Source organism: Rhincodon typus, chromosome 14 (genome assembly GCF_021869965.1).
Source record: "Rhincodon typus isolate 14 chromosome 14, sRhiTyp1.1, whole genome shotgun sequence".
Lineage (NCBI taxonomy): Eukaryota > Metazoa > Chordata > Chondrichthyes > Orectolobiformes > Rhincodontidae > Rhincodon > Rhincodon typus.
The window spans coordinates 46,741,846-46,765,958 of NC_063345.1; the positions used below are offsets into that span (position 1 = coordinate 46,741,846).

The following is a 24,113-nucleotide window of genomic DNA, read 5'->3' on the forward strand; positions in this document are numbered from 1 at the left end:
CTCCATGGATACTGTCTGACCCACTGTGATATCCAGCATTTGTTGTTTTCAGTTTAAAATTAGAATGTCCAGACCAAGCATTTCTAAAGGGCAGAATGCTGGCAGGCCTTCTTTAAAAAGCTTCTCTTAATTTTTTTTTAACTCTTTCACAGTAAATGGACGTCACTGACTTGGCAAGTGTTTATTGCCCACCTGCTTTTGAGAATATGGTGGTGAGCCACCTTGTTGAACCACAGTGGTCTATGTGATGTAAGTGCACCAACAATCCTGTTAGAAAGAGAATTCTGTGATATTGACCCAGCAGCTGGGAAGGCACAGCCATTAACGTGAGGTTTAGCAGGGAACATGTAGATAGAGATGCTCCCATGCATCTGCTACCATTGTGGGTATGGAATCAAGGCTAGTTGCTGCATTGCATCTTGTACATGACGGCAGACTTCTGCCACTGTGCATCAGTGGTGGAGGGAATTAGTGTTGAAGGTGGTGGATGGGGTGCCAAATGAGTGGTTGCTTGGTCATGAATAGCGTCAAGTTTCTTGAGTGTCACAGGACTTGTGCCTTCTGCCTTCTAGATGGGGACAGGCTTTAGGAAGTCAGGAGTTCACTGCAGGCTCATTATTGAATTCCTAGCCACTGACCTGCTCTTATGGTCACATTATTTATATGGATGATCCAGTTTCTGGCCAATGTTAATTCACAGGGTGTTGGTTGTGGGGAATTCAGCAATGATACAGCCATTGATTGTCAAGAATCGATGGTTAGATTCTAGCTTCTTCAAGTTGGTCATTTTCTGGCACTTGTGCACGTGCAAATGTTATGTCTTACTTTTCAGCCAAAGCCTGAATATTGTTCAGGTCATGCTGCATATACACACAGACTACCCAAATATCGAAGGAGGTGCGAATGGCACCAAACATTGCGTAGTCATCAGCAAACATTCCCACTTCAGACCTTATTGGGCAAGGAAAATCATTGATGAAATAGCTGAAGATGGTTTGGGCCTAAGACAGTATCTTGAAGGAATCCGACAGTAACCTCCCAAGACTGAGACAGCATCACAGCCAAATTCCTTAGTGCCAGATCTGACTTCAACCAGCGAAAAGTTTTCCCCTGATTCGCATTGACTCCAGTTTTTCTAGGGCATTTTGATGCCATAATTGGTCAAATGCTAACTTGATGTCACATGCAGTCATTCTCATTTCACTCTCAAATTCAGGTTTTTGTCCACATTTGGACTGAGGATGGGAACTGACGGGCACTGACAGAACCCAAATTGTGCGTGAGTGGGCAGGTTTTTGTCTACTAAGTGGCAGTTCTTATCACTATTGATAAGACCATCCAAAGTTTGAGAGTGGACTGATGGAGCAGTGCTGGTCAGGATGAATTTATCCTGCTTTCTGTGGACTGGACACACCTGCATAATTTTCTGTATTTGGCTGACAGATGATAGTGCTATGGCTGCACTATAAGAACTTGGCTAAGGGTTTCAGCTAACTCTGGATACTAGTCTTCAGTAATTCTGCTGGAAACTTGTCATAGTCCATAACCATTGGATATACAGTCTCGTCAATTGTTCCTTGATGTCACATGGAGTGAATCAAATTGGCTAAAGACTGCCATGTGATGGTGGGGACCTCAGGCAGAGTCCGAGACGTATCATTGAGTTGACAATCTGGTTGAAGATAGACACAAATGCTTCAGCCGCACCTTTTGCGCTAATGTGCCGAGGATGGGAATATTTGTAGAGTCTCTTCTAACAATTAATCATTTAATTGTCCACCAACATTCACAACTGGATGTTGCAAAACTTCAAAGCTTGGACCTGATCAATTGGTTGTGGATTCATTTAGCCCTGTCCATCTATTCCAGCTTTGTTTTGCATACATGTAATCCTGTTCTGCAGCTTCACTAAACTGACACCTTACTTTGAGATATGCCTGGTGCTGTTCCTGGAATGGCCACCTGCACTTTTCACTGAACCAGGATTGATAGCAACAGTAGAACGGGGTTATGTTAGGCCCAAGATTCTGAGTGAACACAAAAGCAAAATACTTCAGATGCTGGATGTCTAAAATAAAATCAAGTACTGGTGAAATTCAGCTGATCCAGCAGCATCTGCAAGGTGAGAACACAGTTATGTTTTTACTCCATTCCGACTCTTATTCAGAACTCGAATTTCTCCAGCATTTTCTGTTTGGGTGGTTGAGTACAATTCTATTGCTGTTGATGGATCACAACATGGACACCCAGATTTCAGTCTTTTTTTTTTAAAATTCAAAATCTATTCCATTCAGTATGATGGCTCCACAGAATATAATATGGTGTATTCTCAATGGGAGGGTGGGACTTCATTTTAACAAGTGGTCACTCACACCATTACTGCTATGGACAGACACATCTATAACAGATTAATGAAGACAATATCAAATAAACTGCTCCTTTACCATCTGCCAGACCCAGCCTAACAGCTATGTCTTTCAGGACTTGGCCAGCTCAGTCAACAGTGATGTTGACATGCCACCCTTGGTGAGACCTCATTCTGCGTCTTTGCCACCCTCAGTGCTTCTTAAAATTGTTGTTCAACATGGAGGAGCACGGATTCAACAACTGGAGTTTGAGGATGGAGGACAGTAGGTGTTAATCAGCAGAAGGTTCCCATGGCCACGTTTGACGTGATATCTTGAGGATTCATGTGGTCTGGAGAACCTTCAGGGTAACTTCTCAAGTCTGTAGCAATGTGCTTCCACCTCTGTTGGTTCCGTTCTGCAGTGGGAAAGGTTATGCCCAGGGATGGTGCGATCAGGGACATTACCTAAATGGTACGATTCCATGGTGTATGTGAGAGACAATTTGGGGTCGGGTGTGTTGTTATGGTTTCTGGTGCTGATGCCAATGCTGAATGGTCCATATGGCATCATTCCTTACATACTTTTCTGTATGATTTGATACAATTGAGTGGCTTATGGGCCACTTCAGAGGGTAGTAAGAGTCAGTAACATTGTTGCAAGTATAGAGTCACCATGTAGGCCAGACCAGGTATATGGCAGATTTCCTTCTATGCTGCTACGTTAAGAATGGAGCTCATGTGCACGTAATATTAATCCGTGCATCTCTATTTCCATCCTGTCCTGGTGGCTTTATGTACTATTGCATCAACTATTCAAAACAAGCTAAACATAAACAAGTCCCTGAATCAATTCCTGATCTATGCTGATTTAGCTGAAGAAGCAGTATGACAATTGGTTTTAACCCCATTCAATTGGAGAAGAAAATCTGCAAAACAAACATTGACAAGATTCTAGCTTTTAATTACTGTGCTAAAACTCCTGTTGAAAACTAGATGAAGGGACAGAGAAGGAACAGGTTTGAATAGGATGACCACTATAACTGACCACAAACAAAGAATGGCCATCTGAATATGACAATGGACCCCTTCCTGGAATCAGAAGATGAAGGGAGGAATTTGGAGACAATTTCCATTTGCAATTTTTCAGAACTACCTGAAGAGATATTAGTGCAAACAAAGATCTGCACTACCACAGGATCACCAGTTTATGATGGGTGAATAAATCAAGTTCCAGTTTTGTCACACAGACCTTAGCATTTTTCCCAGTGTTTAGGATACTGAATTTTACAATTTGCATGAAACAAATTCTGAGCTTCAAGCAATAGGTCAAACATTAAGTTCAAATATTACATGCATCATATTATTGAAATCTATTAAAATGTCTGAAAAGTAATTGTCTGTTTGGGTGACCAAATCAACGGAACCTACCATTGGCTGTGGCTGGGAGACTGGAGGAGCAGCTTGAACTGAAGCTGCACTTGGTCCTGCTGTAGGTTGACCAGATGAAATCAGTGGCGTCACATTGGCTGGTCGATGTAACATTTTCTAAAGAGAGCACGTTCAGTAATACCTTTTAATCAGTTTTTCTTTTACTGCAAAGGTTTCCCAACACAGTCAAATACAGATCAACACAAAAACTGTTCTGGCAGTTTGAAAAAAGTCCTCCATTTAAAATACTGTCCCAGTCCACTATAACGTCTTGATGTTAGTTATTCAGCACAATGTTTTATTTGGGTTTATAAACTTACTGCAATTGAAATGCATATTATGGTGGTAGGACAGTTTGCAAAAACACATACTCACCATGGCAATTTCAGGATCCACAATTCTCATGACCACTTGTGCCTGCAAAAGTGCATATGCTAGTTGAGGATTCTGAAGAAGCATGTTCCGAGCTTCCTGAGGACTGTTCTGAATGCAGAGCTGAAAGAGACAGCACGTTGTTCAGGCTCCGCACAAGTAGCATGTTAGCTAAGTAAGCAAATTACTTCGATAGTATGAGGCTGCATGTTGCAAAATAACAATCCACAACACCAGAAAACAACGGCACATAGGTTTAATTCACCTTCACTCCACCAAGGCAGTGGCATAGTGGTAAAGTCCCCAGGTAGTTAGCTGGAGGCTCAAAAGGGATACAAGCACAAATGTGGGGTTACGGGGAAAGGGTAAGGGGCTGGGCTTGGGTGAGATGCTCTTTGAAGGGATGGTGCAGACTCAATGGGCCAAACAGCTTCTTTGCACACAGTTAAGCATTCTATGTCATGAAGGTAGCTTAAGAATTTTTAATTCAATTAATGCTGGAATTGAATGGTACTATCAATTGTTGCAAAAGTGACCTGATTCACAAATGGCCCTTATAGAAGGTCCATTCCCCTATCACTCCCGTGGTTGCTAGCTTACACTGGCTCCAGCAAGCATTATTTTGTTTTTGAAATTCTCACCCTTATTTTCAAATACTCCATGGCCTCACCCCTCCCTCTCTGCGTATTGTCCTCCAACCACAGAATCTGCCAAAATATGGGCAGCTTTAATTCTGACCTTTACTCCATAGGTGCTCCATTATGATGTGCTTTCAGCTGCCTTGGTCCCAAGCTCTGGCTACCCTCCCTATATCTCTCCATCTCTCTACCTTGCATTCCTCTAAGGCGGGCATTCGGCCAATCATATCTGCAATGGCTCTCTGAATGGGTATTATGACTTAACACCATTTTCCTGCTATCTGAAGACCTTTAATATCATTGCATTTAAACAATCATTCCCTCATGCAACTGCCTTCACTACACTTCCAGGTAGTGCATCCCAGACCCTACCAATTGACCATGTGAAAACATTTTTTTCTCATCACATTTGCTTTTTTTGCAAATTACCTTATATCTTGCTCTCTCATTCTCAAATAAATTCAATAAATATCTGGAACTAGTAGCCTAATGATGACTATGAAACCATTGGCAGTTGTCAGAAAAACCCATCTGGTTCACTAAAGTCCTTACCTGATCTGACGTCCTTATCTGATCTGCCCTATACGTGACTGCAGACTCTCAGCAATGCAGTTGACACACAACTGCCACCTGGGTAATAAATGCTGGCCTGGCCAGTGATACCCACATTCTGGAAATAAATAAAGCTAAACCACTCCCTGCTTCCCACACCTCTCTCTTACAGCCACCCCACAGAAGAGCACGAGCAAACCACCGTGCAAGGAAACTAGTCCTGGCTCTGTTTAGTTGCAACCAGTGCAGTTTGTACTGGTGCCACCTTCCCCAAAGATAGTCGCAATGACCCAGGAATCTAAAGACCTTCCTACTTCACCATCTTTTCAGCCACTCATTCTTTACTCATTTGCTTTTGGCACTGGAGTTTACTATGTTTAAGGTTTTGTTTGCCAGTATTCTACCCAGCTCCCTAAATTCTGACTCCAGGACCACATCCTACTTGAGTCACTGGCACCAACATGATTCCTGCATCCACTATGTGACATCCTTAACTCTTGCACTAGGGAGGCAACATTCCATCCTGGAATCACATTTCACATAAGCAGTCACCCATTCCCATCTGCCTACATGCCCCTAGCCTCCAGTGTCAGAACTTCTGTGAATATGTGATGCATGTAGTTCTTTGCCTGATGAATGCACGGCAGTGGCCCCAGTCACTGGTCAAGTTCCAAAACCTTAATCCTGCGCAGGTGGTGACATTCCTACACGTGCCTGTTGAAGTCACGAGAAATGAACGTCCCACATGCCACAAGATGGACTTTCCACTTGGAAAAATGTTCTGCCATACCTTATTCTTACTTTTCTACTATTTATGTTAAACGTATTTTTCTTCTGCCAACTTGCTTCAAAAATGTATTCTTTTTCAAAATTTCCCAACTTTGAAACAGTTCCCAATAACAGTTATTCATAAAGGAACACCTCCTCTGCCCACACCTCACTGAAATCCTCTTTCAGCAACTTTCTGGATTAAAATTTACATGACCTCTTCCCCCTCCCCATACCCAGAATGCCCACTTCTATACAAACTCGCCAAGTACTCTCTCTTGCCATTTCACTTCAATATAGTTTTATTAACACTTCTTCTGACTTTAAGACTTCTTAAAACCTATTTCCTTAACAAAGCTTTTGGACATCCAATCTAATTTATCCTTATATGTACTTGGTATTATAATAATCTTATGAAATGCCTTGTTGTTTTATTATGTTAAAATGCCTTCGCGTAACGTAGTGCCTTTAAGTCTTTAAAACATATCTCCTTGATGGCAGGAATGAGCATTGTTGAGTTTGTGACAAAGAGGTCATTTTCCAGCACCACTGCAAAAGGCACAGCAGAAACTACTTCAACATCCCCCTGCCATCCACTTCTAATTGACTGCAGTTATGGAAAGATAAATGCAGTGAAATCTGTGCCATCAAATGAGCTCTGCTTTTAAATTTTGTTGTTTTCTCCTGAAAATTAACTAAACACTTCATAGTTAAAGACAGCAAGAGAAGTAGGAAAAGAAACCTTCATTTGTTTCATGAGTTCGAACATTTGCTCAGGCGGAAGGCTGGCTACAGCACGACTGATGGACTCTGGAGCATCTTCTGGAGAGACTGGATCACCATAAGGAGACTCCATGACAGGGCCTGCTGTACCAAGATCTGAAAAAGGATTAGGAATAATATGTCACAGTATCAAAAGACTACAATGCTACTGCACTGCCTCTAGTTTGACAGTATAATGTTCACTGATCTGGTGTACAACATATATAAAATTACTAGTCAAGATCGCAATGTTCCTAACTTTATGATCTGGTATTGTAGGAATGCATGCTTTTATTCTAAAATAACTCAAGTTAAAATGGAAGTTGGATACTCACACACAATAAAGTCGAGAAAGAAAAATAGTCTAAAATAAATAATTCAGGTTACAAAAACTTTGCTTTAGCTCGAAATTGAACTGTACAGCGTCACTCTTTTGGGAACATTTCAGATTGGGACAAAGTGTGATAAACTGTTCATTAGCATCATTCCCATTTTACTGAGTCTTTGGTCTTGGTTGATAGGCAATACTGCTTTCAAAAGGTATTTCAAATTGTGGCATTCATTTGTACTGTCCAATTAAGACAGAAGATCTGAAACAGCATGAGTGTCATCCACATACAACAAAGAACTGTACAATCCATGTTGCCAACATCAATGGTTGGAAATAGTGGGAAACAAATACCCAAATTTCCCTTACACAATACTGGTTGCAAAGACTTACAATGTCAGCTGACATATCAAACTACATCCAACATCTTATTTTGAAAATATACCAAGAACAAAACATAACTGTTTCTGCTGCTCATTCCACGCTGCACGAAACTAATTATAAATAGCTAGCCATAGAGTCATACAGCACAGAAACAGACCCTTCGGTCCAATTCTTCCACACTGACCAGACATCCTAACAGACCCTTCAGTCCAGCTCATCCATGCTAACCAGACACAATCCCAGTTGTCAGCGTTTGGTCCATATCCCTCTAAATGCTTCCTATCTAGATGCCTTTTAAATGTTGTAATTGTACACACTTACACCACTCCCACTGGGGCAGTGCGTTCCATGCAAGCACCACCCTTTGCATGAAAAAGTTACCCTTCAGGTCCTTTTTAAAATCTTTCCCCTCTCACCTTAAACCTATGCCCTGTAGTTTTGGACTCCCCCACCATTGGAAAAAGACCTTGGCTATTCATCCTATCCATGCCTCTCATGATTTTGTAAACCTCTATAAGGCCACCTTTCATCCTCTAACACTCCAGGGGAAAAAAGCCTCAACCTATACAGCCTCTCCCTATAACTCAAATTCTCCAGTCTTGACAACATCCTTGCAAATCTTTTGTGCACCCTCTCAATTTTAACAACATCCTTTTTATAGAAGGGTGATCAGAATTGTATGCAGAATTCTAAAAGTGCCTCGTCAATGTCCTGCAGAGCCGCCAAGCATTTTTAATCTGCATACACTGGTATGTACTGTTTGCCATTTGAAACAGATTGAAGCATGTGCAAAGAATCTGCTATGATTTCTGCAATAAGGAGTTGATTTGTTAAAGCTGGCACATTTACCCTGTCAAAAACATAGCAGGACACAGGGCTTGGTTCATGACAGGCTACATTTCATCATGGAAACTGTTTTATTGTAAACAAAAGGTACAGGTCCTGGAAGAAAGTCAGAACCACAAATCCCTCCTTATATATTTTGTTTAATAACTGTACAATGAAGTGAAGCAATTGATTAAGATTAATATTTAAATATTTATACCAACTGTATACAAGAATATATAATTGTAGCACACAATCATTTTCTCAAATCAGGAAAGGAAATATTGCCACTATTCCAGGCAAGATGGGAGATGAAACCAAATCTGTGGGAGCCTAGCTAAGAACATAGGTTTAAAACTGAAAGACCTTATTAGGATGAATAACACCTTTAAGGTGAGAAGGCAACAGAGAGGATGAATGTAAATGTACAGTGATAACAGTGCTTCACAAAGCTAATGAGAACACGAAAGGGATTTCTGCAGGGCTGGTATTGCTTTAATTATTAATAAGCATCTCTTATGTAATTCTTACACAGTCAACGACTAGTGAATTGTTAAAAACATTGTAACGAAATGTGAGAATTCAGACAATAAACTATCATGCTAACTGTGTTTTGGGTAAAGGACATTGGTGGACTTTTTAATCAAGTGGTCTCCAGTATAGGCTTGAATAAAATCTATATTAACTGTACTCAGGATGTAAAGTGGTTGTTTTAAAGCACAACACCAAAAAAAAGTATATTTTCAGAGTTAATTTTAGTTACCATTTCCGCTGGCTGCAAACATTGTTAGGTAATTATTCTATTCTTCCGGATAGCTATTCTACACCTTAGTTGTAGACTACGTATCTAGCTCAGCTTTATTTTCAGGTATGACAGTCAGCCAAAAATAAATATTGGAAACCTCTAGCAGCCACAAGCATCCCAATGCCATAAGTTGTGAATAGGTTGATTAATTGTATTGGAAAATCGCATGCTAAAACTGTAGATTTAAATAATGGCAGGGGCTACCCAAACTGCTTATAAACATTCGTACTGCTCTATAACCAGAATTAAATCAATTAGTTCCCCAGCTTAGGCGAGATGGGAGTTTAGGATATCCTATTGTGCAAATTAGTAAAACAGTACAATTGATAAAGACACTACTTGTTTTCCCCTGACTTCACAAAGTCAGCTACACAATATAGCTCAAAAATATATTGTTTTAATACGTATACTTTGCTGATAATCAGTAACAAACCTCAATAAATAAGTTTGTTTGATATATGAAGATTTTTCATGGCCAAACATTTAGACTTTTAAAATAATTTGTAGCTAATTATTAAATCACTGCATTTGGACAAACAATGACTCTTAATCAAAGCTGGAAATGACACGAAGAAATGAACTGTACACACAAACCTTCACAAACACAAATGAACTGACTTGTATTCAAATTGTCAGTTTATTTTACAACACAGGAATTCACATGTAGGCCTTCAAAACCAAGCATGAGCGAGCGTATGATGGAAAACAGCACAATGTGCCTTTCATAAAATTGCATAATCCAAAAGTATATCACTGGTGGATTTAGTTTTTCAATAAACAAGTGGACTGACTGGTGTGTCATGGATTTATACTCACTCTTGAGCTCTTCCTTATTCTTCTCACTTGCAGCATTGTCCACACGCAATGCTCTTCCATTAAATTCTCTCCCGTTGAGATTGCGCATGGCACTGAGCGCAGTCTCCTGATCCTGGTACTCACAGAAGCCATAACCTTTGGGTTTACCTGTTTCTCTGTCATACACAAGTCTATAACGAGAGTTAACAAAATTAAGAAGTAGTCTATCACATGAGCTGTTACACCAAGGTTTGATAACTAAAATGATGGACAAAGGAAGGTAAACATAACACTCGGGTTTTGAAGATCACAGGGCGTCTCTCATCGGTATGGCACAAGTTCAAAGTATAATAATTGAAATGTCACCCCCTAGCCTTTACACTGTAAAATACGTATGTTATACATGGGGTGATACTTTATTACACTTCAAAGTGTAATCAACCTTTAATTTTGTTAACTAAAGATTTGAAAAGTTTGTTTCATATTACTAAATATACTGATAAAATTACAAAGGAATTTAGAATTGTTTGGTCTCTATCTTTCTAAAATTCAACTTGACCAAACAGAAAGAAATGCAATGTGCTCTACAAATATTTCCCTCTTCAAAACTGTAAACATAGAATAATAACAGGCATGTAGTAGATGTGCAACTAGACTAATAACAGAGTTTGTGAGTCCAAAACCCAGTACATCAATTTATGAATCTCAATTCAATAAGTTTGGTCAATTGAGCACTGGTTCAAATGAAAATTATCAAAAAAGTCACCAACTAGCGTAAAATCTCAGCTCCTTCAGTAATGTCCTTTGGTGAAGGGAAAGAAAAATCCTTTCCCTTGCTTCACTGCAATTTGAAAAGTCAGGGAGGTGATGGGCCTAGTGGTATTATCGCTTGACTATTAATCTAGAAATTCAGCAAATGTTCTGGGGACCCAAGTTCGAATCCCATCATGGTAGATGGTGGAATTTGAATTCAACAAAATTATCTGGCGTTAAGAATCTATTATGACCATGAAACCATTGCCAATATCAGAAAAGCCCATCTGACTCACTAATGTTCTTCAAGGATATTTGCCATCCTCATCTGGTCTGGCCTACACGTGACTCCAGAGCCATCACAACATGGTTGACTCTCAACTGCCTTTGAAATAGCTGAAAAAGCCACTCAGTCGTATTAGTTGCTACGAGTCTCAAAGAAATTCAACCGGACAGACCACCTGGCAACAAACTCGGCACCAGAAAGACAGCATCAACCCTATCCAAGTCCTCCTTACTGACATCTGGGGTCTAGTGCCAAAATTGGGACAGCTGTCTCAATTACTAGTCAAGCAACAGCCTGACAGTCATAATGCGGAATCATACTGCACAATGTTCCAGACACCACCATCCCCTTCCCCATCCCCATCCCTGGATACGTTCTGTCCCACCAGCTGGGCAGACCTCCAGAGGTGCAGACACAGTAGTATATAGTCAGCAGGAAGTTGCCCAACAAGTCCTCAACATGACTCTGAAGCCATGATTTTCATCGGGTCCAAGTTAAACATGGGCAAGGAAACCTTCTGCTGATTATCACACAACGTCCTCCCTCGGTTGATGAGCCTCTACTCCTCAATGTTAAACAATATTTGGAGGAAGCACTAAGGGTGGCAAGGCTACAAAATATATCTGGGTGGGGGTTCCAACATCCACCACTAAGACTGGCTCAGCAGCAGCACTACGGATCAAGTCGGTCATGTACTCAAGAACACTGCTGCTAGACTGGGGCTGCAATATCACAGTGATCCCCAATATCACAGATACTAATTTTCAGCCAATTTGATTCCCTCCAAATGATAATCAAGGAACAGTTGGAGATACCAGATGCTGCAAAGGCTATGGACTCTGACAACATCCCGCCAATAGTGCTGAAGACTTGTGCCCCAGAACTTGCCCCTGTCCTCGACAAGTTCTTCCAGTACAGTTACAATACTGGCATCTACCCAACAATGTGGAAAATTACCCAGGTATGTCCTGTACACAAAAAGCAAAACAAATTCAACTCGACTAATTACTGCCCCATCAGTCTACTCTCAATCATTAGTAAAATGATGGATGGTGCCATCAACAGTGCTATCAAGCAGCACCTGCTCAGCAATAACCTGCAGTGATGTCCAGTTTAGGTTCTGCCAGGACCACTCAGCTCCTTACTTCATTACAGCCTTCAAACATGGACAAAAGAGTTAAATTCCAGAGGTAAGGTGAGAGTGACAGCCCTTGATGTCAAGGCCACATTAGACCGAATGTGGCATCAAGGACCGCCAGTAAAACTGGAATCAAATGGAATCAAGGGACAAACTCTCCGCTGGTCGGAGCCCCACCTGGTTCATAGGAAGTTGGCTGTGTTTGTTGAAGCTCAGTCATCTCAGCTCAATGACATCTCTGCAGCAGTTCTTCAGGGGTGTGTCCTAGGTGCAAAACATTTTCAGCTGCTTCATCAATGACCTTCCCTCTCTCAAAAGGTCAGAAGTGGGAGTGTTCGCCAATGATCGCACAACTCTTCAGATACTGAAGCAGTCCATGTTCAAATGCCACACGATCTGGACAAATGGCAAGTACATTCATGCCACACAAATGCCAGGCTATGACCATCTCCAATAACAGACAACCTAATCACTGCCCCTCAACATTCAATGTTATTAAAAAATCAGTGAATTCCCCACTATCAACATCCTGGGGGTTACTATTGACCAGAAACTCGACTGGGCTCCCCACATAAACAGAGTGGCTGCAAGAGAAGATGAGAGGGTAGGAACACAGCGGTGAGTAACTCACCATAGCCGTCCACCATCTACAAGGCACAAGTCAGGAGTGTGATGGAATACTTCCCATTTGCCTGGATGGGTATAGCTCCAACAACACACAAGAAGCTTGACACCATCCAGGACAAAACAGCCCGCTTGGTTGCTACTGCATCCACAAGCATCCACTCCCGCCACTGACATTCAGTAGCAGCAATGTGCACTGCAGAAATCGACCAAAAATCCATCCAAACCCACAACCACTTCCCTCTAGAAAGAACAAGGACAGAAAGTATTTGAGAACACTACCACCTGTGAGATCCCCTCCAAGTCACTCACATCCTGACTTGGAAATATATCACCGATCCTTCACCGTCACTGGGTCAAAATCCTGGATTTCCCTCCCTAAGGGCATTGTGGTTAACCTACAGCACGTGGACTGCAGTGGTTCAAGAAGGCAACTCGCCGCTACCTTCTCAAGAGCGATTATGGATGAGTAGTAAGTGCTGGCCAGCCAACAACGCCCATGTCCCACAAGTGAATTAAGAAAGGTCACTAATGTCAGTAAACATGGTAAACAATTTGCACAGACCAAAGTCCTACAAACGTTAAATGAGATGAATTATCTGTCAGTATGTTTTAGGCAGTAGTCACTGAAAAATAAATGCAGACCAGATAGGAAGAAAAGACAACTGCTATTTTTCAAGAAATCCTGTTATTCATCGAAACTGGTGGGTGATGTTTCTCATTAACTCTCATCTGAAAAATGCCATAATCCCTCAGTATTCTTCTAAGCATTCAACCCAGGTCTTGAGTTCTATTTGGCATTGAGTCAAGGATCAAAACTTTTTCATAGGTGCAAATGCAATCACCACGCCAAGCTGGCAATTACAAATCGTTATTTCAAGTATTTCACATTTTGTGCTTTTCATATTTCCTAACCAGACTAAACTTTTTACATCTGTCAATTATTTTCTGGAAGCCTTCAAAATAGTTCTCACATCAGTGTAAGCTTGTTGTCTTCAGTTAGTTACTTATAATAAGAAATATTACATTAATATCGTCATCATACATCTTGATGATGTGTCACATACTCATATTCACGATGTTCAACAGTTTGAGTGATATTTTAATGAAAGCATAATTAACTCAGGACGTGCAATTAAATGTTTAATACAGCCACGTTTCTTCAGTTGCATTGTCTGACTGAAAAATTCCTGTTAGCCATTCTATTCAGGTCAGCTTGCAAGGTTTTCTTTTAAATCTATTTTAAATATATTGTTAATATAAAATGACATAATAATCGTTGTTTCAATTAAACTAGATTTTTCTGTATCTTTAAATAAAAAAATCCAGTTTCACAGTATGCTTTTTAAGTGTTCGAACTGCAGGATTCCAGATTTCAACAGGTCTCCATTAAGGAGAAAGGTGCCAGGCAAAATAATGTGAGAATGATCCCCAAAAAACATTATATAAAAAACTGTCAGTTATCCAATGTTTAACTCTGAACTGCTTTAATATCATAATTCCCTGGTTCACTGTTGAGATACCATGAAAACGGCCTATGAAACATGTGAATGCATTTGTAGGGGGAATTACTTAGCTATGAAGCATTTTGTGACATCTTAAGGACATGACGTGATGTGAGCTGTACAAATTAAAGTTTTTCCTACAACAGTATTGTCAGTATAACAAATAAACTAGATTTTTAATTCATAAAATACTGTCTGAGGCAGCAAACAATCCCATGACATAAATAGCGTGTGGCCCAAAATATTCACACAAATAATTCCTGACCCAAGTCGGCTGACCTCAAATTTGTTACAAGTGAGAAAAAAATCCAAATACTTTGAGACACAAAGTTTGTGCAATTCCAGATTGTTCTCACTGCCTGCTGAAACAACAGAAGAGATCTGGGAATCTCCTGTGTCTATACTAATTGATCTATAACTTGGTGAATTTTGCAATTTCATTGGCTGGTAAGAACTTCAATGTCTGGACATTGTGAAAAGTGATATATAAATTCAATTATGTTCCTTTTTTGTAAAGGTCAAAAGGAGATTTTTTTTAAACTTAGGGGAAGGAAGAGGTTAAAAACCCTCAAAAAGTAAGACCATCAAGGGAATGAATCATGACAGCTACACCTTCCAAACTATTAGACAGTATACACATGCAAAATGCAACTGCAGCTGCAGCTGACTATTCATATCACACAAAAGATACCTGAAACTCAACACCGGACCAACTTCAGAGAAAATATCCTTCAATTGTTCTTCTGTAGCTTCATATGGAATATTTCCCACTACAAATGAGAACAGGCATAAGAGAGAGAGAATTTCAAACCAGGTTGGGAATCAATATTCATGTTTAATTTCATTTCAGAAATACCAATTTTGAGTTTAGTGCATTTATTGCTCTACAGAAGTTATAAGAGTTATTCAGTCTATGTTTAGATCGTAACTTAAGCAAGTAATGGGAAAACAATTTGAGAGACCTAGCATATAGACGTTTTTCACAACTGATCAGCTCCAAAAAACCTCGTGAACGAATAGACTTTTCAAAACAGGAGTAAATGAAGTGGATTTAATTGCAATATCTACTAAATAAACATACATTTTGCATGCTAAAGAGAATCTTAGCTCCATAATGAGTTAAGTGTGAAGGTATTTCAAGTAGCTAGAACAGAGTTTAAGAAGGTCAATCCCTAATCCGTACCCATTTACAGAGCAGTATTGGAAATGCTCTGTATTTCTGAGTTGGGGGATAACTGATTGCAACTTCCTCATCTAATTGGTACCGAATAACCAGTACAGTAATTGTACATAAGGGGGTACATAAGGCTCTGCTTGGTAACAAGGTAGAACAAAAGGCCTTGAGACATGTCCGTTAATTCTCTAGATTGATCAAAGCTGAAAACTTCAATGATTTTCTTCTCTCTGAAAGTATCTGCAAGTTCTCAACATTTGCAATTCTTTGTTTTAACCCTAAAAACTTTTTGTTCACTACCACAGCACCTACATCCAGATGCTGGGGCTGCCTACTTTGGCGGGACACAATTATTATATCTAAGTCGCTTCATGGCCGTGTTTCCACCATCCACCACCCACCCACCAACCCCCAACCCACCAGTTTAAAGTGAATGCGGTGGTCAGGTACTTTCACTGCAGCTGCTCTCAGGCCCGCTCTCCAACTGACATGCAGCATCATTCTCTCCTGTACCCTCCTCCAGCAGCTCATGGCCCAGCCACCGCGCACCGCACCCCCGAGCCCACTACAGCATCCAAGAAGTTCTCCCCGAGGCCCCTTACCGAATACCGAGCGCAGGGAGCGATCAATGGCCGGGTCCCGGACTAAGTTCGCCATCACTACGGCTCTCCGCGCTGCTTCCGGCGACAGGCCGGAAACCGCCCCGAAAACCCGTCCGCCCTCGCCTGAGCACAGGGTTCCGGCCGGCAGCGAGTCTTAAGTCGGAATCGCTGATTTACTCAGGGAAGAAAAATCAATTCCAGAAAAAAGCAACAGCGCGGGAAGTGAGACCCAAATGAGCGTTAGTTTGAAGCGAGGTGGTGTTAAGATCAGGTAGAAGTTTTCTAACGCTGGGCTGGGCGAGGGCTGATGGTCCGGAAGTCGTTATTCCGGCCTAGACCGGGAGTTACTGATGTGGACCGTACGGAATCCCTATCGTAGCAATTTCTGCACACGCCTAGAATCCTCAGGAAGTCTCTACTACAGAGAGTTCAGGTAGTTTTGGTGAAATTACGTGAAATAGGTATAGAGGAAAATTGAATTCCCCGTACAGTGGTGTCTGCTGCGATGGGGGTTCGGTCAGGTTTCCCAATGAGTTAAGCCCCATCTATGCTGGAAAAACGATCGTCAGACCATGGTGTAACTCCTGACTCACCATGAAACTGACCCTATACTTCACACCCTCAACTATAACTCCTCCAGACCCTAACCTGATACCCCACCTACCCAGGGCCACAGTCCTCCCTGCTACCGCACCCCCCCATCACCACCAAGCCCAAACTAATTACCCCACCCAAACCACAGCCCGATCTGATACTCCTTCTCCAGGTCCCCTGCTTGATCCGATTTCTCCCACCCACCCTGTCCTTCCCTCAACACCCCATCTCTTACTTAGCTGGACCTCTGGCACCTTACCCCATTTCCACTTAGTGTTCTACCTACCTGGCACTCTACCCCCTAGAGGTGAATGTAAGATATTTGGACTTTCAGGTGGCATTTGATAACTTACCACACATTAGGCTACTTAATAAGATGAGCCAATGGTACTGGAGGTACCATGGTTAGAAGATTGGCCAACTAATACAAGTCAGAGAATTGGACTAAGAGTAGCATTTTCAGGAATAGTAACCTGTATCTAGTGGTGTGCCACAGGGATTAGTGCAGGACCACAATTATTTCCAATATCAATGATTTGGATGAAGGATGTGAATGTACTATCACCAAGTTGACAGATGACACAAAACTAGGTGTGAAGGCAAGTGATGAGGATGACACATAGAGCAGGGGGTCACAGACAGGTAATCTGCTTGAAATTGCCACTCTGTGGGAAATCCAGCCCCTTGTTTTTGCTTGGGCTGCAATGTTACTCGCTCGTGGAATACCTTCACTACCCATGCAGCATATTTGCTCACCTAGACTTCTGTTTAAGCAAAAATGCTTTGTGTAGCACGGTTTTAATTAATGTTCTAAAGATGTTATGATGGGATTATATGGCAGTTTTTGCAAAAACCTACTCTATGACACTTGTCACCATCCTCACCTGACATCCACACATAAGTATTTTTAAATCATAACCAGAGGAAGAGTTGAATTTATACTATATCTTTCTTAATCTCAGTATGTTCCAAAGCACTTTGTAGCCAATTAGTTACTTTTAAAATATACACTAAAAACAGAAATTCTGAAAATACTCAGGTTCAGAAGCATTTGTAGAAAAAGGAATAGGTAACATTTCAAATTTCCAGGCTATGAAAAATTTTGCTTTCATAACTTTGATACTCAGTCATGGTGCTGTCTAATTAATTTATGTTTCAGTTGATCTGTTTATCGGCTGTGTGTCTTATCAATGATTAAAGGCAAGCATAGTAATGGATTTTATTTTTGCCTCCTCAGTCTGACTTAAGACCTCTTCCTCATTCTGATTTGTGTATTTCAATACTGCACTACATGACGCAGCTGTCCACACTATCATTTAAAAAGCCAACAAAACTTAGAAGAGCAAAGACTAAAAATTTGGATACACATAACTGGTGAATGATCACATTTGTTTAAAAAAAATAGACAAAATAAGCACACTTTCAACTTCTGCAAAACTGTTAAGTTTTATTATGCTTTTGGAGCATTTGCATTTTTTAAATGCAGTGCTTTGTAATTTTAAAAATATATTGATATGTGCCACTCTTTTGCTCTTAAAACACATTCCCAAGATTTCCTCAACATGGGTAGATCTGATCATGAGGAAATCCACAATGTGCACAGTGTGTTTATTCTGCAGGTGTCAAAATATTTATTTGTATTCTCCAAGTCAAACATAGAATTGCTCATCTGCTCCTCTAAATGGTTATAAATTTCCTTCTATTCTGGCAGGGGAAAACTGCATTCTGTCAGTCACTGTTGGAACTAAAGTCCTGATGTTGAAAATCCATATTAAGGGATATGTCCTGCAAAACCACTGTTGATTTCTGCATCCATAATTGTGTATTTGCACAATAGTTTATGTACTGCATGACTGTGTAAATTTGTAAATGAGTGATAGGACCTTTCTGTGAGTGTCTCTCAATGGAAGATTTAGACATAACTTTGTTTATATTTGATGCATTTTCTTCCAGATATTAAGATAGTTATAGCAGCCTGAGAATGCAGACTGAAGCTTTTACAATTGTGACTCAGGCTCAGTTTGCACAACAGTACAGGTAAGACATTAGTTTTATAGTTTTGAACATGATTCTTGTCAAATGGGAACTATACTTAAATCTAATTTTTTTGTTGACCTTTTTCCATAGCTGATACAAATTGATTAAATTTTTCTAGTATTACTTAATATTTTACATCCAATAATGTTCATGTGGAACAAAAACAAAGTTGCTGGAAAAGCTCAGCAGGTCTGGCAGCATCTGTGAAGGAAAAAAGAGTTAATGTTTCGGGTCCGGTAACCCTTCCTCAGAACCCGAAACGTTAACTCTGTTTTTTCCTTCACAGATGTTGCCAGACCTGTTGAGCTTTTCCAGCAAATTTGTTTTTGTTCTTGATTTACAGCATCCGCAGTTCTTTCGGTTTTTATAATGGTTATATGGATCCTTTTTAAAATTACTGTTCACTTTTTCGATTGATTCTGCAATTATTTTTTGATGCTGTGAAACTTGCATGTGTGGAGGGTATTTAAATGAATTGCTCTTCCAAACCGGGGGATGAATTACCCAGGCTGCTGCAATGAACAGTAATAGAGCTAAAGTTCGACAACTAACATCTGTTCCACTGTTACAAAGAAAACACTTCAAGAATACAATAACCCATTACTTCTCTTCAACTATTTTCCCTCCACCAACTAGATGTATGGCAACTTAATTCATCCACATCGCTAGTCTTTGGCTGAGCAAATGGACCCCAAGTGAGCAATCTGCAGAGAAACAACATTAATTGAAGTTAGAAAAGTTGTAAAGATAAATACATCTAATTTGTCTATGTCCCAAGATAGTTAATCCACACAGAATTGACCATCTCCTTTAATAGGAATCTGAGAAAAGTATGTATCTGCTGTAAAAGAATGTGCCTCAAATTTCATTTTTTATATATATTGCTTCCCTTTTTATAAGAGAGAGTTGTGCCTATATTGTTATTGCAGAACTTGTGAAAATCCACCTGTCTGTTTCCTGATTTCCTCCTCCCTGCTTCCATTGTTCGATCCTGCTACTTCAAAGCATGTACCCGATCTCTTGACAAGAATAAGCATGAGAAGAATTGAGAAGGAAGAATGGGGAAGAGTGTCCTGAAGTGAGATTCAGGATAAATATGTGTGTCACAATGTGAAGTAGCATTAAAGATTTCAAAGTACTGTTAGGCCATAAAATCTACAGTTTACTTCATCCTGACATCAGAAGGTATTTTAACCTCCTTTCATTTATTTCCACTTAACAGAGAGTATTTGGAGGCAAATGGAATTTTGGACACAGCCTATCGCCTCCAGAAGCAACCTGATGGAGCAGTGGCATTGCCTGTGCTTTACAATAAACTAAGTCAGCTCCACCTTCTCAACTTGAGTAATACTGTGGTTCCAGGCAGTACCTGTACTTTCACAAAAATAAAGGTAGGATTTCTTTCCCCTGTGGCACAGCGATAGGGTTAAGGTTAAGCTCAAGTCTTTTTAAACTGTTTAAGTCTTTGAGCTTTCATTTGACACAGGAAAATAGAAGTTCTTGGAAAGTAATTCCAAGGTACTGGTGTATCATCTGGCAGCTGGTCTGAAGAATAATTCAAACATTATAACTTTATGGATGGTATATAATAGTATGCGCATTGTAGCCCAAAAAATCACATTTGTAAACCAAATTGATGAAAAATAGATTATTTAGTTCCTGCTCGTCTCTCTTAGCATCATATAATTAACAGCATTTTTTGATTTATTAAGAAGAAAAAAGTAATATTTTTGTGAGTTTCAGTTATGGCAAACATTCTAAATTTGGACCAAAAACAAAGTTGCTGGAAAAGCTCAGTAGGTCTGACAGCATCTGTGAAGGAGAAAACAGAGTTAACGTTTCGGGTCCAGTGACCCTTCCTCAGAACTGCTGATAGTGGCTGGGAAAACATCAGTTTCTTTGCAGGAAATAGGGAGGTGGGTGGGGTAGGGAGTAAATGATAGGATAGGGCCCAAAGAGAGAGAAAGACAGTTGGACAAAGGAGTTGCTAACGATCAGGCTGGGAGGGTGAATAGTTGTTAATGGGGACTGTTAGTGACTAACAACAGGGGGTCTGTAACAAGGCCTGGTGTGTGGGGTGGGGGGCTGGGACATTGGAGAGTTTAGGCCCTAAAATTATTGAACTCAATATTGAGTCCGGAGGGCTGTAGGGTCCCTAAGCGGAAAATGAGGTGTTGTTCTTCCAGCTTGCATTGGGCTTCACTGGAACATTGCAACAAGCCAGAGACAGAGATGTTGGCCAGGGAGCAGGGTGGTGCATTGAAGTGGCAGGCAACAGGTAGTTCAGGGTCTTTTTTGTGAGTAGAACGTAGATGTTCTGCAAAGCGGTCGCCAAGTCTACGCTTCGTTTCCCCAGTGTAGAGGAGACCACATTGTGAGCAGCGAATGCAGTAGACTAGAATCTGGGAAGTGCAGGTGAAGTGTTGCTTCACCAAACATACCTGGAAGGTATGTTTGGGCCCTTGGATAATGGGGAGGGAGGAGGTAAATGGGCAGGTGTTAACCGGAGGGTCACCAGACCTGAAACGTTAACTCTGTTTTCTCCTTCACAGATGCTGCCAGACCTGCTGAGCTTTTCCAGCAACTTTGCTTTTGTTCCTGATTTACAGCATCCACAGTTCTTTTGGTTTTTATTCTAAATTTGGAATTCCAGTCAGCATGGACTGTGGTGGGAAACACGACTTAACTTGCCATGGAGAAAACATGAAGCTTCTGTTTGCCTTCCTTGTTAGTACTCAATTCCTTCAATGTTTAATGGGAAAATATAACGTGTCACTAACTCCCACAAATCATGTCAACTTTGATCTGTACTGTTTTAAAGAATCTCTGTTGGGGTAGCAGTTGAGGTCCAGCAAATATCCTTAATAGTGATGGATGAAGAATAGTTTCAACATCTTGCTGGAAATTGATTGTATACAGGTATGTCCAAACAGAACATTAGCCTGATTGTGATGGCTGATTGTATTCCTTGTTTGGCTCTCACATGGCAAATGACATTGGAGTATTGCCTAAAGCTATGGAGCTGTACCCAGCTAAGTGACAAAGAATAGAGAGGAGAAATCATTTCTGGCATGGTGGTGAGTTGCTCTTTATTTAATGGAACATCAGGTAAACAGAAAAACGGCATGAACAAAGCACGGAAGTATGGCCATTGCTATGGTGATAATTGTCCAGCTGGCTTCCCAATTTGTGAACAATAGTCAGTTAATTTGCAATAAATAATTGACCTCTTTCAGTAACTATTTCCTCTCTCCTCAGTTTTATTATAAATTTATCACTTATAAATCAATTGTAAAATGCAATTTTTTTTCTTTGCCTTAATGTTTTACAAATACTTCTTTCAGAATCCAATATTATCCAAGAAGTCTTCAGTAAAATCCTGCCACAAACAATTGCAGGAGAAGCTCTCTGAGTTGGTGAAGCATCGTGGAGTGACATGGAATGATCAACTGAGTCAGGACCTGCCTCGCGTGTGGAAGAGGCATGGAGACATGATTATTCTGAATGAAAAAGCATTCCAGGCAGAAATCTGGAAAACCTTGGGTAAAGCATAAAGCACAAACTATTTGTAGAGAACATTTCAACATAAACTCTGTTGATAACCTCAGTCCTCGAGATATTACTGTACTTTTCCTACGGATTATCATTTTGGCTATTCGCTATATGTTCTCTCCTCCTTAACTTGTTCACCAGCTAAGGTCAACTGTATCCACTAATGCATTTAAGAGGTAGCCACAGCCCAGGAATTTGCTAATATTAGGGACCTTCACATAACTGCATAGTTGAGAGCAACATTAAACCACTGTCCAATCTATAAGCACATTTCTTAGAAAATAAAACACTGAGTTTTATTTCCCACATAGTTTGGAACGGCAAATGGTGTGTGTGTGTGTGTGTGTGTGTGTGTGGCTTCATGCACGATTAAATTGTTTTCTAATAGTGCAGCCATTGTGCAACCAGCTGTATACAAAAATAATGCCATCCCATAAGGGTGGTGTGGAATGTTGGACCAAGTACCAAAGTACAACCTTAGATGTGTTGCCCAGAGGTTATCACATGATGAGCAAAGTGTACATTGTATTTTTCAACTTTGCTGGTTTGGGTTTAGAAAGTGATATAACATTTCCTGTTTTATGTTAATGTCTATTTATTTTCATTAAAATGAGTGAAGGGTGGAAAATAAGTGTCTCGGTGCTTTTTACAGGGATGCAATAAATTTCAGAGTGAAAAATCATTAGCTGCTGCAGACTATTTACTGGAGAGTACACAATCCAAGGAATTGAGATAGGAGAAGATAATATTTTTGATGCTTTTTTTAAACAGCAAAGCTTTAAAAAAAAACCTTTAATTGTTTAAAAGGACTTCCATCGCTCTGTTAAAATATGTTATTAAATTCAACCGATAGAATTAGGGTGACAGGGGTCTCGTAGAGTAAGAGCGAGGAAAAATTCAATAAGGTAAAGTCACCATGTACCCTGTTCATTCTTATCTGCAGAGTGATTCTTGACGTAGGGACTGAAAAGAAAGGAGACAAAATGAGTTAGGTAACATGGATATTACAAGCTGTTACTTCTAGTCATCCTTGATGTAGAACTAAATTAACATTAAAAATGTACTGATTGTCCCTTTGTGCCTTGTATTGCAGAGCCAGAACTGTGGCTGGTGGTTGCTAATGTACTTGGAGCAAAACGCATTGCCAAAGCTGGTAGAGTATCTGCTGGTGGCTTTCGGACTCCAAAGGTGACTTTACTGCTGGGGAACGATGCCTGGGTCCACCATATTGATAATGGCATCAGGTGAGAACAGGGTAAATAGAGAGAAATTAAAACTTGACCATAAGAATGTAAAATTTTACTGCATGCAGAGGTGACATTGCTAATGACTGTGGGTGCTGGCTGACTCTTTCTCGGTGTTGATCTTTACATATTTGTAATAGGTTTCTTTCCTTAAATTAAACAGACTTTAGAAGTCGTGCCACAACATTAGCATCTTTCACTTCATTGAGGCAAAACATAGATTTAACCTGAGATTCCTCTAACCTCAGTATCTCACAGTGGGGGTTAAATTGGTTGATACCAGCAGCATGAAACAGGCTTGAAGCAAATTGATGTTTGATTTTTCAAGATGCAAATTTTTATTGTTCATTGACCTAGGAAATGTTTGGCAAGATTTTTAATTTCAAACCAAGTAAAAATGACCATAAGAGCAGGAAGCAATTCTCTAAAAAGTGTTTGAACTGTCAATGTGGAAAGAAATTTGGATGCCGTGAAACATCAGCTGCTGATTTGCTGCTGGAATACACCGGTTTCATTTCCTGTAGGAGAGAGATGAATGGAGGTCAAGCAACTCCTACACTGGGAAAGGCAGTAGTCAGGCAGTGACTTACTCTTGAATAA

At 40.3% G+C, this 24,113-nt stretch overlaps 2 protein-coding genes across 6 annotated transcripts in view; one reads left to right on the top strand and one right to left on the bottom strand.

Annotated features, from left to right (window-relative positions):
• Window positions 1-16,243, bottom strand: part of LOC109924766 (cleavage stimulation factor subunit 2-like) — a 65,669-nt gene extending 49,426 nt beyond the window's left edge. For all 4 annotated transcript variants that reach the window (XM_048604877.1, XM_048604874.1, XM_048604876.1 and 1 more), the window contains exons 1-6: window positions 16,087-16,243; window positions 15,002-15,080; window positions 10,026-10,195; window positions 6,848-6,984; window positions 4,151-4,270; window positions 3,776-3,892 (exon numbers count right to left, since the gene is read on the bottom strand). In XM_048604877.1, the coding sequence (XP_048460834.1) occupies window positions 3,776-3,892; window positions 4,151-4,270; window positions 6,848-6,984; window positions 10,026-10,195; window positions 15,002-15,080; window positions 16,087-16,141 (678 nt within the window). In that variant the 5' untranslated portion in view covers window positions 16,142-16,243. The remainder of the gene's footprint in view (window positions 1-3,775; window positions 3,893-4,150; window positions 4,271-6,847; window positions 6,985-10,025; window positions 10,196-15,001; window positions 15,081-16,086) is intronic.
• Window position 16,244: 1 nt separating this feature from the next.
• Window positions 16,245-24,113, top strand: part of trmt12 (tRNA methyltransferase 12 homolog) — a 22,878-nt gene continuing 15,009 nt past the window's right edge. The window contains exons 1-5 of one of the 2 annotated variants that reach the window (XM_020519467.2): window positions 16,245-16,357; window positions 18,634-18,717; window positions 19,940-20,108; window positions 22,062-22,260; window positions 23,363-23,513. In XM_020519467.2, coding sequence (XP_020375056.2) covers window positions 18,662-18,717; window positions 19,940-20,108; window positions 22,062-22,260; window positions 23,363-23,513 — 575 coding nt within the window. In that variant the 5' untranslated portion in view covers window positions 16,245-16,357; window positions 18,634-18,661. Of the gene's footprint in view, window positions 16,358-16,404; window positions 16,520-18,633; window positions 18,718-19,939; window positions 20,109-22,061; window positions 22,261-23,362; window positions 23,514-24,113 lie in introns of those variants that run through there. The other variant, XM_048604878.1, reaches the window with a different exon arrangement.